At 34.8% G+C, this 15,137-nt stretch overlaps 1 protein-coding gene across 2 annotated transcripts in view; it reads left to right on the forward strand.

The window, feature by feature from the left end:
• TRAPPC12 (trafficking protein particle complex subunit 12) overlaps positions 1-15,137 on the forward strand; it is a 49,832-nt gene that overhangs the window by 8,511 nt on the left and 26,184 nt on the right. For both annotated transcript variants that reach the window (XM_063150792.1, XM_063150791.1), the window contains exons 4-5: positions 4,046-4,159; positions 5,003-5,141. In XM_063150792.1, coding sequence (XP_063006862.1) covers positions 4,046-4,159; positions 5,003-5,141 — 253 coding nt within the window. The remainder of the gene's footprint in view (positions 1-4,045; positions 4,160-5,002; positions 5,142-15,137) is intronic.

Genomic DNA, 15,137 nt, shown 5'->3' on the forward strand with positions numbered 1-15,137 from the left:
GTGCTTGCAGCAAAGAAAGTTGGAGACTGATGTCCTTTGGGGAGGATCATAATGCAGTCTGCAAAAGCTTCCTCAAGTACAGCTAATTGTCCGAAAACAAAATTTATCAAGAAGTTGATAAGCTGAACTTCCAAAGGTGCACCCTTTCTGATGAGATCACCAACAGTAGCATCATGTCTAAGATGAATAGTTTTTCACCTGAAAATAGCTTTTCAACTGAACTCAAGTTGTTGAACTTGGTTAACAAAATTGTTTGGCATCAATTTGGTCAGTTAGATTGTTTGAATGAGATTTTTGCCAGTGAGCCAAAGATGGTTTATTGAACAGCTGTTCTTTCACATTTTCAGTTTCTTCTCTGGGATGGGCAGTAGTGAATTGGAAATGCTCTACTGGTAGCAAAACAATACGGAGGTGGTGAAGGTGAATTAGTTTTACAACTTTAGGGCTTTAAAGAGATAAGGGGCTGCTGAAGCAGTTCTACACTATAATTCTATAATAATTTGTGAATAGAGTTCTATATCTATACTGGATAAGTTTTTATATTTTTTAACTGAAAACAAAATCTGGGTTTTCAATTTCTAAAAAGTTTTATCAGTCTGGCATAGGATTATGGATTTACTCTAAAGCAAATAAATGTAAGCAAGATCTTCTCATCACAGTGTTGCTTTGTTTTACAGCAGCAAATACAAGGTGTAAGCTGCAATTTTGTTAGTTCTTGTTATTCCATATTTTAGACTGTTTTTTTACCCTCATTTGAACAAATAGTACAGTCTTGCTTACCGAGGCCTTTCTGATGTTTTCAGTTGTAAGGTGTCTGCAGCCAGAGAAAAATGCAGTCTTTCAGAGTTGTCGTACTTTGAAAAAGACTGCTGTGTCTTGCCACTGTAAATATGTAATGTTTTCTCTAAATATGGAATAATACCCTCAAGCTGCTAGACCAAAAAAGGGTTACTAGCTACATTTTCTTAACTGATGTGTAAATGCTCTACCAATGTAATTTACAGAGGAGAAGCATGTCATAGCTAGTGGAGGAGGACATTTTAATCACTTTAATGGTGTTACAATGTCGAGTTAATGACTCCCTTTGAGTCTATTTTATAAAAGTCATATATTGTTACTTTTGCATATGAGTAATATTGTGCTTTTGCATATATTTTCAAATATATAAAACCTGGATACAGTGGTATAACATACATATTCACTTTAATAAGTTATAAATTGTCCTTAAAATAAGGGAAGGGATTGTTCTTTTGTTTCTAAATCAGTGAGCAATTTCCTACATTTTTATAGCTGATTTGAGAGAAGGTGGTAGTGGTACAAACTGTAAATGTGTGCTTTTGGGAAGAGGTTGCATTTCTGTACTAAGAAGCAACTATTTATTGGATAAAATTTCAGTGGTTTTCCTGAGAGACTGAATGATGTTATAAATTGTCTTTGTGTATCAGAGGAGTTCCCTTTTCATCATTGAGCACATTTTCTGTAGATTTGCAGTCTGCGTGCCTCTCTTTTCTCGACAGAAGAATTGTATTTGAAATCTGTTTACTATGCAGTTTCCCTGTCTGTATGTGAACCTCTCCCATGATTTCTGGGTGTTTTTGAAGAACAGAGAAGTTCTGCAAGGGCTGATGCAGTGTCTGTTGGATGGCTGATCTGCTTGGCCTAGCTTTGATGTATGTACAGCAGTTGGTACTGAAAGGGTTTGGATTTTTAATTTTTGGTTAGGTATATGGATTTTTTTAAAAAATCTTTTCACTCGATAAACGTCTAGTCTAATAGTGTTTAAAAAGTACAGAAATCATGCTGGCTGGTGGCTTTCATCAGAAGAACAGCAGCTCCATACTTTTGGGGGGAGTGGAAAGATGATACTAAGATTGTGTGGAGAGTAGTTCTCTTCTTTCAGGCCGCTGCTGTGTTAGTGAACTATTTAGCAATAGTATTTGGCTGACGGTATTTTTTCTTAGAGAAATTAGTGTTTTCACAGAATTACAGCTGGACAACCATATCCTGATCATCACAGAATAATTATTTTTATCTTTGAGAACGTTCTTCAGCATTTTTTATGCTGTATCTGAAGCTGTAGTGTCTGTATTTGCTTTGGGTCTCTACTTACAACTTAGAAACAAAATTTAGATATAAGGAACCTGGATTTTAAGAACTGTGTGACTGTAGACCATAGGAAGCACAAAAGTGACCTGCAAAGTTTTGAGGGATGTTTGAAACAGATCAAGATTTCTGGTGGACTGGCAACTCTTAAGCCTGGTACAAATTGCCCAAGATAATAATTTGTCCAGTTAATGTCAAATTAGAGTTGTACTGCCAGCAGTCTTCTGTTAAGCTTCTAGAGAGAATTAGGCTTCATGACCAGCAGGCAGCTCTCATTTTGAAATAATTTCAAATATTCATCTTCGAGCAAAGACTGTTTTCCCAATAATTATCAGACTTGCTTCTCTTGCCTGTCTTGTTCGATAAAGTATTTTTTGTCCATGCCTGAAATAGAATTTAAAAGATTGTAGTAACTGAGTTGGTCATAAATGATATTTTTTGATGCTAACTCTCATTTGGGAGGACAAGTTGAGCAGTTCTAGTTTAGCAGTTTTTTAGTTTTTGTGTTTGCTCCTGTTCTAAGGATAATAACAATGTAGTTTGTCTCTCCAGAAGAGGAATGAATTTCAGGTAATCTATGTCAGTATCTTTCAGCTTTTCTAAGTTGATACAGGTAGATGTTGAAGGATATAATAATGCATTATCAATTCCCGCTCTTCCATATGAAAGTAGATGGCTCAGAGTGTGCCATGCTGTTTCATGGTCTTGCTGTCAGCCAACTTTTACACTTCCAGTGAAACTCAACTTCATCTGGCATCTGACAATGCAGAGAGGAGATGAGGTGCTTAGTGTGTGGTGATCTCTGCAGGGGCCTGTTTGCAGCCTGTGGCTGCAACATGGAGGCCAGATAATAGGAAAACTCTTCCGTTGTTACTGCTGGATTTTCAGTGTGACTGTTTGCTGTATTTCTAAAACAGTGGAGAGAAAATAATAAAATACTAGTTCAAGATTAGTATCTGGACTTTGCAAGCACCAATACAAATGTATTTTATTCCTTCACATTTCATCAGACAACATGATTATTTTATATTACAGTTACATTTTTTTATGTCTTACGAAACTATTTGGAAAAAATATTACTTTCAGGAATAGCAGAACAGCATATATTTACTTTACAATGCCCTGCTGGATACATGTCTCTTTAAAAACTCCTCTGTATAATAGAAAAGTATAACAGTTAAAACCTGTGAAGCATTAATCTGTGTTTCAAGTTTTTGGTTTGTTGCATCAGACTATACAAGGCAGAAATATTATTGGGATATTTCTGTTAAAAAACGGATTAACAGTGTGAGACTACAGTTTGATTTGTCTAACTAGGAATGTCTTTGTTCTATGAATAAAAAAAATAAAGAGTATTTTGAAATTAGTAATTCAGTGGAAATTCAAATGTTTGTGTTTTGTAGGTGTGCCAGTTGTTATTGTGTTCTTCCTTGTTCTTTGTTTTTGACTAATAGGAATTTTGTATCCTGGACAATGCTAAAAGTTCATTTTCATTAAGTGAACTGTACTAGGGGTTATAATCTGAGATACTGAAGTCAGTGAGATGAGAATAGGCATTGAATATTTTATGACTGTAGAGTGCCTTCGATATTATTGATAATGCCTGGCTGGCAGTTTTTTCTCCTTTTTTAGGAGAAAACAAAGTTGTGAATATTATAATATATTCATTTATATAATCAAACTTGATATAGCTTTAAGTTTACAATTCCATATGGTATTGTATATTCTTTTGTTTTAGTGACCTGGTGATGTTAATACTTGATTTCCCTTTTTGCCTAATTAGACATGCAGCTTTGACAAATGACATTCTGCTTCTCACCAGCCAGCTCTCCTGACCTTGTCATTATTACTGATGGGTACATGTTGCTGCTGCAGGCAAAATCAGCAGTTGTGCATTTTAGGGACTTGATGATTTTGCTACTTATTCTTTTCTTCTTCCCAGAGCAGTAAAAACTGGAGGGCAGCAGTTGACTTGTGTGGGCGGCTTCTAACTGCACATGGTCAAGGCTATAAAAAAAGTGGACTGCCTGCTAGCCATACAACAGATTCTTTACAGGTATGTTTAAATATGCTCTTGTCACTTTTTTTATCAACAATATTCATTTTTTTGGCATTTTTTAACAGGATCAAATTCCTTTTCCTAATTGTAACATAGAAACTGAGGTTATTCAAGTATTTTAGCAAGAAATTTTTTCTGTGTGCTTATGTAAAGTAGGCCTTCATTTAAAACAAACTTACTTTTTTAAGGAAAATCCAATCTTGATTCTATGTTTTAAAGGTTTTTACACTAGTGAAATGGAATATGTTTTGCTGTTTTGGAAGACTCATTCTGCTAAAGTTCATGGAACTATCTAGATTGTGAACTTTATAGTAAGCTTCTACATGTTAGAAATGTGTTAATGTGTTCATTTATTAATCCCAATTAATAAAATATTGCAAGTGATTCAGATGTGACCAGATGAGAACTCACGTTTTTAACCCTAGTGATTTTAAAGCTCATGGTTTTTCACCAAAAGATTTTAAGGATGCCATAAAGTTGGAAAAGCAGTTAAAATACCAGATTCATAATTGGTACATGCTAACTCATTTCAAAGAGAGATGTTCCAGTTTTGAGGCAGGCTAGTTTTTAAACTTCATCTTCAAAATCTTGAATCAATCTTGTTTATCTCTACAAACAATTAAACATTGGTCCTCTGAGCTTTGTTTTAATGATTTGATGAAAAGTACTGTGTAAAAGAGCAGGTAAGTATAAATCCTGATTCTTTTCAGTAACAGAGAAGCTCTTTACTCAGCTTTTATCAGAAAAAGTTGAAAAGTTGAAATTGTATTGGATGTGGCTTTTGATAGAAGCTAATAACAGACCTTGTCCTTCTCTTTTTTTATATGTATCAATTTTTAGCTGTGGTTTGTGAGACTAGCACTGCTGGTGAAACTGGATCTGTTCCAAAATGCAGAAATGGAATTTGAACCATTTGGAAATTTGGACCAGCCTGATCTTTATTATGAATATTATCCTAACGTATACCCTGGACGTAAAGGTAAAAGACTTGATTTATGAAATGCTTTTCTTCTATTCCCTTTTTAACAGTCATTATAAAATACTGGTTGGATTCAGGGGGTGTTTAAAGCTGAAGCATTGGAGAGCTATGGATTAGGTTGGTTTTGGTTTGTTTTTTTTCCCCAGAAGAACATGATTGATTTGTACATTAAAGTATTGCTCATATTATGGTGATAAGGAGTAAAAACAGGTAGAGCAATATAGGTAGACAGTGTATTTCATGCTGCTGCTACAGAAGAATGTTTTAACAAGTAAATATAATGTTTTAACACGTAAATATAAATATAATAAATACTACCAAACTCAAATAGTTCATTTCACTCAAAACCGGCCTTGAAAGATGATGAAACAGACTCTGTAAGTCTCAGTGGAAACAGACTCTGTAAGCTTTTTTCTCCTCAGTTCATCCAGGTAGTATCACTATGCTATTTTTAATACTTACACACCCAAATGCTACTGCAGGTGTTATTTCCTGGTTTCTAGGATTAAAGGAAAAAAACTAAATTTAGAAGTAATTTAATAATTCTCCTTAAATGAAACATGATTAAATGTAGTATTATTTGCTAAATAATTGAAAGTAAGTAAAAATCAGAGATTTACTGTGTATCTCATTATTAAAAAGAACAAAAACAACACCAGCTTCAATTCTTTTTAAGCAGTTTGTCTCATGTTACAAATGCACTACTTCCCACTGCTCCAAAGAGCCCACAGGTTAGCCACATAGTTCCACTACTCAAGATATTCTAGCTCTCCAGAAGTCTGGGTTTGAAAAATTGCTATTTTTAAGAGCAATTTTACTCTTGTTCAGGTTATTTTGAAATTTTATTTTTTGTATATCTGTTATTTAGGAAAGAATAACTCTCTGATGCAAGTGCACTCTCGAGTGTTCTTAATGTTCTTTGGCTTTTGTATTTGAAGCACAGCGTGTAATAAGACATTTGTAAGTAGCAGTTGTTACGGACTGTGCCACTCTGAAATCTTACAGTCCATTTTACATGAGATAGCCATGATGGGGTAACCTAGAAAGAAAGCAGATTTTGAGGTTTCTGAGGAAGGGAAGTTGGTGTCAGACAGGTCACAATTTTTTGCAGATTACTTTGTATAGTGATGCAAAAGATCAGTTGCAGGCCAGCAAGGCCAGTGGGGACTGCCTAGAACAATTCCCTCTGATACTGCTCATGGCCCTTCAGGTAATCACAGGCAATCCACTGGGAAGGAGTTGTGTCAGAGGTCCTGGTCATTGGATGGCTTTTTGGATCTGATGCTCTTAGGGCAGCTGCACACACAATAGCAATAGTTGTCTTCCACAGGCTATATGTATGTCTCCACATCTTCTTCTATATTAAAAATAAGCTATTTTTCCTAAGAAAAATCCTTGCAGGTCATGTCAATATTTGAGGTACTTGAGTGCTCATGCCACAGATGATTCAGGGAGCAGCAGTTCTGGGCAGTCTGTCCAGGTGTTGAAATCACCTGTCCTGTGATTGAGCTTTGGATCTTGGAGCAGTCACTCAACCACTGTGGTTGTTGCATTCAAGTTATGAGGATATTGATGGTAAAAAGAGGTGAGCTTAGGGAAGATAGTCTATTTCATAATTATATGCCTCAGATAATTTTTAACAGTTGAACATATCAACTGGGACCATAATCTGATCATTTGTGAGGAAAGTAAGATCAGGGTTGGATGGAGCTGACCTGCTAATTGTAGGTATCTCATATACATCCAACGTGGGAACAGCTATTAAACATTCCTTACATAGTTTTTAGGAGAGAGAAGTAGCATTTCCAGAGATGTAGGAGAACACAAGCAGTTGTTTTTTGTCTAGCCTTAAACTATGCTATGCTGGATTATGGATAAAGAAATTTAGTATACATGCATTGTTAACCAGCTAATTTAAATAATAAAATACAGATAAATCATTCCTATATTTTGGTTGAAATATATTAGTATGAATACACAATCCACTGCTATTCGGCAATTTTGTGTATCATTTTGTGGTGTAATAAGCCTAAAAGAAAGGGCTTAATTTCAGCATTTTAATTTTGATTCATGGTATATAAATGGAGTAAGCACTTAAAAGTCAATTTAAGAAGTGAGCATATAGATATAAATAATGTTCTCATTAATTGTAATGCAGATACTTTTTGTATTCGAAATATTCATAATAAATATAGTACATTAGGAAGTTTTCTGGGGTTTGTGCGTGAAGTAGGGGAAGTTTGAAACTTAAAGCAGTGAGAGTAGCCCTTCATCCATTAATCTCTGAGAAATCTATCTCAAAGCATTTAAGTTACAAGTAACCGTACAAAAAGTGAAAGATGTTTTTCCATTAATTTCACTTAACATGGCCAACATAGTCCTCTTATATATCCTCTGAAACTCACCTAAAGCTGTTTCCCTTTCAGCAGCGTTGCTAATTTCAATTTCTTCCTCATATTTTGTGTGGCATTTGCAGCCATGATGTGTATTGATCCCAATATTGTCTTTATCATGGCTGTAAGATCTAGTCCTTCTGGAATCTTCCTTTCCTGGTTTCTGTGGGCATTTTGTTCAGTCATCTGCATTGCCTGCAGGAGTGCAGCCTCTCAGGACATTGATTCTGCTGAGATCCTTGTGTTGGCCAGTGGGCTTGGTTAAGGCACTCATAGATCATTGCTGATTGATAAGGAGCAAAGAACAGACTGTTCCCATTTTCTAGTAAAATCTTAAAAATCCTTAGTTATAGATTTAGTTCTTTGAAATTCATCTGCATAAAGAAGTCATATTTTTACATATGTTTTTCTTTCATGATAGATAGGTCTTTAGGTCAGGAACCCTCTTTCAGATTGCTTCCTGCACATCTTCATTGTTCTGTCTGGGATATGTAAGGCTGAATTTTTGTCATCATTCTCATGACAGATGGATTTTAGGAATTTTTTTAATGGTTTTAACTTTATATTTACACACTCTGAGCCACTTTTATTCATACCATTTTTTGTCTGTGTTCCTTGTGATATATAATAAACTCTCATGTGATAGCTTGCCTAACCTGAGACAGCATTTCCATTGGTAATGCCTATGTGTTTCTAAACCTGTGAGAGCCAACAATTAAAATGGAACATTAAAATGCTGTTTCATTTTTTATGAGGTAATTTGGCCTTATTTCTGGTTAATAGAGCAGTAAGTTCCAGAAAAGTTAATTTTAACAAAATCAGTCTTCTAAAGCTACAAAACTTGTGAATTATTTATTTTGTATTGCAAAGGGGGAAAAATAAGCTATGCGTAAGTAAAAATTTAACTTCTGACCAGAAGCTTATGTAACATATAACATATAAGGGGTGGGATTTCTTTCCCTTTACCCTTTTCATTTTCTTTCTGATGATGCAGCATCATCTGTATTCTTCTAAATGAAATCAGTCTTCTGTTCTCTGGTGGGAAGGGCCTAAATTAGGAACATGGCATTAAATATCTAGTTGTATGTGTTCTAGAAACTTCCTTCATAGTGTATTCCTTCCCTTGACCTCTTGGTATTTCAATACCAACACAAGTTTTCAAAAGTGTGGCAGTGTTTTGACTAGGGATCCACTAGTGTGTCCTGTGATAGGATGGCACTTCTGGGTGGATAGTGATTGTTTAAAAAGTAACATAAATTTCATATGTATATATATAATATATTTTTTCTCTATATATAAAATAGTGTGAGTCTAGATATCACAACCACTTTGGCATTTTTCACTATTAATACTTTTATGACATTACTAATATCCACTGTATTTAGAATTTTTATCAGAAATACATTAAAAAATTGATAGAAAAAATTTGTGTGTAATTTAATTTTTAATGTGTCCTTAGTTACTCAAGCAGTGATCTTAATTTGTTCCTTTTATTCAGTTTTGAAATTCCAGTCATTCTAAAGGAATCATGTCATACATGGTCTGGAACTGGCATACCAACCCATGTTGTTTAACAAGTTTTCAGTGCTGATGCCTAAGGTGAACTGTAATAATTGTTACTACATTTTGTAAGCTTATAAAATAGCAAAAATTGTGGTGAGAAACTTGTTTTATGTCTACAGAGATACTGTGTTAGCTATGAAAACACCTATCCACTTAGTATTGAACACTTAATATTTCTCTAATGCCCACATTTTACAGGAATCTGGGCTGTGTATAGTGCAGAGGACAGTTGCAACGTCTGCCTGAAGCTTGGTCCTGTTTCTGAATGTCAGCCTATGCCATAAATAAGGACAGACTTGGATTGGGAAAATTATCTCCTTTATGTGATGTCTCTGCAGTGGCATTTGGCCATTTTGAGTTTACTGTCTTTCTTTTTCTCTTCTACTTGTCCATGCCAGTAGGAGGCAGGCTGGCTGAAGCTTCCTTTTTTTTTAATTTATGGGGTCTGATGATGCTATAAATCATCCTTTTTTCACCTTCCTCAGATTTGGTTAGTGGGATAACTGTGGCAGAATGTAAAGTGGTGTGGGAAAAAAAGATTAATATAATAAAAGGATTAATAATAAAAGATTGTGGTAGGTAGAGAAAGAAAAGGAAATAAACCATTTAAAAATAAAGATAAGAGAAGAAATGCACAGGCTAAGAAATTATGTCTCAGAGTGCACTCCTCTTTGTTAATAAATTTTGCAGGAAAGCAGAAAAAGAGTACTCCACCATATTGTTACATGTAGTACTGGTTTTTTCTCACGTGTTACCACAAATACTGCCTTAAGCTAGCACTCCCATGTCAGACTGATTGAGTCTTGGCAGTTGTTCAGGAGAGTTACTCATTCAAGCTCATGTTGGCAGTAAGAATATTAAAATCTCTAGTGGAACTGGTTAGCCATTATTTTGTTGTCATGATTGTGTACCTCTCCACTGCCTCTTTAAATTCACTGTTGTGTTGCTTCAGAGCTACTGTCTACCTGTAAAATCAGCTAATACAGCTTGAATATATACCACTCAAATGTTGTGGTTCCAGTTTAAGAAATGTATGTATAACCTAATGGGGTAGAATACTGCTAAAATACTTAATTATGCATTCTTCTTTCCCAAGGCTACATAGTCTCATTGAAAACAGTATCAGCTTTACACAGGATTTCTTAATACTATGAGCAAGTAACTAATTTCTAAATTCTGCCTTATTGCAGTTATCAGTAGGTAAGATTTAGGGTGATCTCTTTGAGGCAGGGCAATTTTTGTAGTTTTTCTGCATTCTTTCTGTTATGTTTTCCTTTCTTCTATGCAAGTTACTCCAAATTACTGAAGAAGTATTTTTGAAACTTTTTAAAACCAGATCATGATTCAGAGTTTCTGTTCTTAGGTCATGTGCAGTTAAATTATAAAGTATATGCAAGCATGCAATTTCAGATAAAATTTTCAAAACATTTTCATTAAATGGCTACAAACATTTAGTCTCCTATCTCATCTTCAGTCTCTCTGGATTGATGATAATAAAAAAAACCTTGGAAATTAGTCTGTTGAACTGGGATTTTTAAGTGTTTTTTTAATTTCTAGTCAGTGAAGCTAGGATTTGGAGTTCACTACATTATCCCTCTTAAAAATCTTATAAATTTTGGTAGAAGTATGTTTGTGCATATAAGGGCAAGCATATACATCTCTCTATGTATATGTAAGTGTAAAGCAAAAGATTTTTCAGAGGCTCAATACAGTGAAGGAATGAATGTTTCTTTTGCTTTGGTTTGGGTTTTTTTACTGTTATAAAATCCTGCTTTGTCCTTTCAGTAACTGATAATCTGCTCTTCTGTTGCTTTTGGGCATTTAAGATTTGTTGAACAAGCTGTAGAAGGCAGATCAGAAAGCATTTCTGGTTACTTGTTTGCAGCAAGAAAATTCAAGGATAAAATAGCTGGTCATTGGCATATTCTTCTCTGCTCCAAAAGGGCTGTAGATCAGGGCTACAGTTCGAATTTGATTGACATGAGGTGATGTTTGTGTTTTGACAGTTATGAAAATGTGCAGCTGTTCATAAAGAAATAGAAACTGAAATCTGTGGTCTTAAAAAATTCTACCTGATCTTGCTCTTTATTCCATCTGCTCCCATGCTTTCAGTGTGTCCATTTTCCATCTTTTTTTACTTTTTACTTTTGCCTTTTGTATGATGATAATACATATATATATATATATATATATATATATATATATATATATATATATACACACACACATATGAATGAGATTAATTCATGTGAAAGGGACAATCAAACATCACATTCTTTGAAAGAAAAATCTCCAGTGTATTTAAAAGTAATTGCTAAGAAAATTGTCTTAAAATTAAATCATTTTCCATTATGTATTTTTTATATATTATTATGAAGCCCCCAAAGAGGAGCAACAGAGGTCAACTGTAAAATACCAAGCTAGAATAAGACCTGCTTAAATTAAAAATAAAATTTCGATATATAGCAGTAATTGCAGGGTATTGCCTTCTGTGGAAATTATCTAAGCTTAGCTGGCATAGTTTTACTGTCTAAGGACATTACTGTAGAAATTGGAAGTATGAAGTAGAGAGCAAAATCCATTCTCCTATGCTCTTAACTAAACATTTTAATTGCAGGATATGCTAATTGTTTTAAATACTTCCTTGACATGTTGCCCTGCTAAATGCAGTGCTGAATGAAATGTAATAGAGTATATGGGTTTGGTTCTGAGTAGTTTTGCAAAAGACATTCTATGATAATTTCAGTGTTTTAGAAAATTTTTTTGTCCCTAGTGGGATGCCACAGGAATAGATATGTATGCCTGCTCATAATAGAAACCTGTTATAAAGAAATATGTCTTTCCCTGAGTGCTTTAAGTGGCCTCAAAGTGAGTAGGTGAAACTTTTCCAACAAGATAATGTAATCCTTAGTCTAACCAGCACCTGTATTATTTCTGTTACAACTGAGTGTTAGTGCAGTCAATTGTACTTTCTTTTTCCCCAATATAAGTGTGTTCACTGGGAGAAGTATAGTTTTTTTTCTCCCTGCTAATCTCTTTTTTCATTAAATTTTCTGCTCCAAACTCTACAACCTGCCTTTTAGACCTTCCTAATACTATTATTATTGATCTATTCGAGTCATCAGCAGACATCATTTACTTCTTCCAAATTTTCTTGTTAAACCAGATAATGTAAAATTAAAATCACACTGTTTTCTGAAAATCTCTTTTGCCTTTTTTAAGTCTCACCTCTTGTCAGCCCTTATACAGCTGTTAATCAGTTACAGAATTACATTGGTGAACGGATCTCTTCTATTTTCTATTACTGCCATGTATTTCTTTTTGAGAAGTGTATGTAAATTGTATTAGCACCTTAAACAAGTAGCACTCATTGACAGCTTTACCAAATATAAGTAAATTTATGGCCTTTTTTTAACTAGAAAATCAGTCTTTTACTGTAGGAACCGAATTAGATACATTTTCCATACCTCATATAATTTAACTAAAAAGTTTACTTGTAGACAGGAACATATCTGGGAAAATGCACTTAACCAAAAATCTCAAGAGTTTATAAGCAGTATATTTAAGGTCTTTATTTGGATTGAGTGGCTTGAATAAGTGCTGCAGGATTTTTATGAGCAATTTGCTCATCTGATTTGACCTGAAATTACACAATACCATTTACATGGGCTGGTAAGAAAGCCTTATCAGTGGTAAAAGGACATTTCTTTTCTCCTTTCCCCAGCTGTCACCTTTGTATGAGAGCGTGTATACAGTTTTGTCCTTTCTCCAAAAAAAAAAGAAAAATCCTGCTATTCAGAAGGATTACAAGGACTCTGAGGAAGAGGGCAGAAAGAGCTAGTGTTTCTGATATTTTAAATAAAGTTAGTAGCTTACTTAATGAGCGATAAGTAACAGACATTGATTGGATGGATTTGCTGGATGTTTACAGTAAAATTTCTTCTGTTCATGTCATGAGTTTCAAAAAGAAAGAAAAGAAACAGATGTTAAAGTTTTAGGTGGTCCTGTGAGAACTTGTAATACAAATTTTGGTTTGAAAATTCTTTACAGTAACTAGCCTTGCACCCTGAGCCAGCTTTCTTCTGGTTTTGTTTGAGAAATCTGTCACCACACTTGATGTACTACTGAGGATCTCACTAGAATGTTTTTTGGTCACAAGCTATGAAGGAAATACTAAGCAGTTGAGAAATAATACGTCCATACAGTACATTTTGAAGTAATACAGTTCTGAATGCATGTTACAACTGAGGATTTAGTTGTAATAGGAAATAAATCAGGTTCTTATGGAGTTTAAGTTGGCCTGGAGTGTCATTCATCATTCTGACATCCTCTGACATCACTTCTGATGATGTACATTGGTTGTGGGTTGTTCTTTCCTTTCACAGGGATTGTGGTAGAGTGGTTTCATTCAGCAATACATAAGATCAATACTTTACAAAATACAGAAATCTCAAAAACTGTATCACAAAGCATTATGTAAAGGTTGTTACAAATTGCTAATGTGAGATGTTTCATCTGTGCTCCATTAAATACCTGTCTATTTGTGTGTTGGCTAATTCAAAGAAAACTAATTCAAGTTTTCTGTATGAGTGTTTATTGAATTGACCTTTTCTTGCATTTTACAAGAGGATGTAAACATACAAACTTGTTCTGAAGTGACAGTGCTGCAACACAGTCCGTAACCAAATGTTGCTAAACTTTCAGTTTTTTTCAGTTTTTTACAAAATTTTGTCCCCCTTTTATAATCCCATTGAGTGCAGCAGAAAGTGCATCATCCGTAAATTAAGACTACCTTCTCCAAAAGAGCAGCACCAAACTAGCTGGGTTTAGGCACTGCTTTTTCTGACAGGATTACTGTTGGATTGTGGAGTTACTAAAACTTGGTCATTGGAGAGGCCCCTACTAATTGGGGCAAGGTGGTTTAAGCTGACAGTGGGGAAAAAATCACATGAAATTTGGAAATGTGCTTTCTTTTAATCTTAAATGCTCAGATAGACTTCACAATATGAAGGGGCCTGGTTTTCACTCGCAGTATTCTCCTGTCTCATTCAAGGTGTTTGCTCATGGAATCAAAATTTTTTTCTGTTTTCCAGTCCTGGAGAACAGCCATCATTACCAAGCTTGTCCTAACACAATGCAATTTGCTTTAAGTTCATTTGGGCTCAATGACCATGTAGCTGTATAGTCACCCAGCACGATAGAACCAGTGGAGTTCAGATTTGCTTCCATAGGTTTGCAATGCAGTTTGCAGCATGTCTGCAAAGCACTTTTTCTCTCATATTTTGGCACAGAATTTACTCTTAAATTATTTTCAACTTTCTTTTTGTTGTTGTTCACTGCCTACACTGACTGTGTATCTTCTGTCATGCTAGGCACTATTCTGAATGTATACATAAAATTTTTCACATCTTTTGTGACCAGTTGAATCAACTTCTGCATGTCTCTTAATAGAACTTCAAAGGTGGTTTTATTTGCTTAAAGTGTTTTCCACATATGATGATGCATGAAACTGGTGTGCGTCCATTACAGGAACTCAGCAGTCAGGGAAGCCATTGGGAATAGTTAGCATCAGCAAAGAGAATTTATGTAGACATAAGTGGCTTACGGTGAAGGTCATAATTAGTGAGTCTTGTGATTAAAATTTTGTCAACCTTTAAGAAAGTCTAGAGGCAGTGACTCATTTTGTATAGCATTTACCTCTTTGACATACAAGCCTGTTAAGAACAGGTGCAAAAGTCTATTTAGAAAGCTCCTGAGTCCTGTTTTTGAGAAAAGATGAGGCAAGAGGTAACTTGAGAGAGAAATCTCCTTAGAGTATATGTATAGCAAATGTACATATTAAAATATTAGAAATGTGGTTATGCCTTGGAATGGTTACCTGAAACAGAGGCTAGACAAAATTAAGAGAATAAAAGGGGGTGTTTTATTGAAGGCCTTCAATAGGTACACCTTGGGCAGTCAGAAGCCTCTGAGGGGCTACACCCCAGAGGGACCATGGTTGTGAGTTTTTCAGACAAAGTTTGGTCCATTTCCATTATCA

The sequence above is a fragment of the Melospiza melodia genome, chromosome 3 (genome assembly GCF_035770615.1).
Source record: "Melospiza melodia melodia isolate bMelMel2 chromosome 3, bMelMel2.pri, whole genome shotgun sequence".
In the NCBI taxonomy this organism is placed as follows: Eukaryota; Metazoa; Chordata; class Aves; order Passeriformes; family Passerellidae; genus Melospiza; species Melospiza melodia.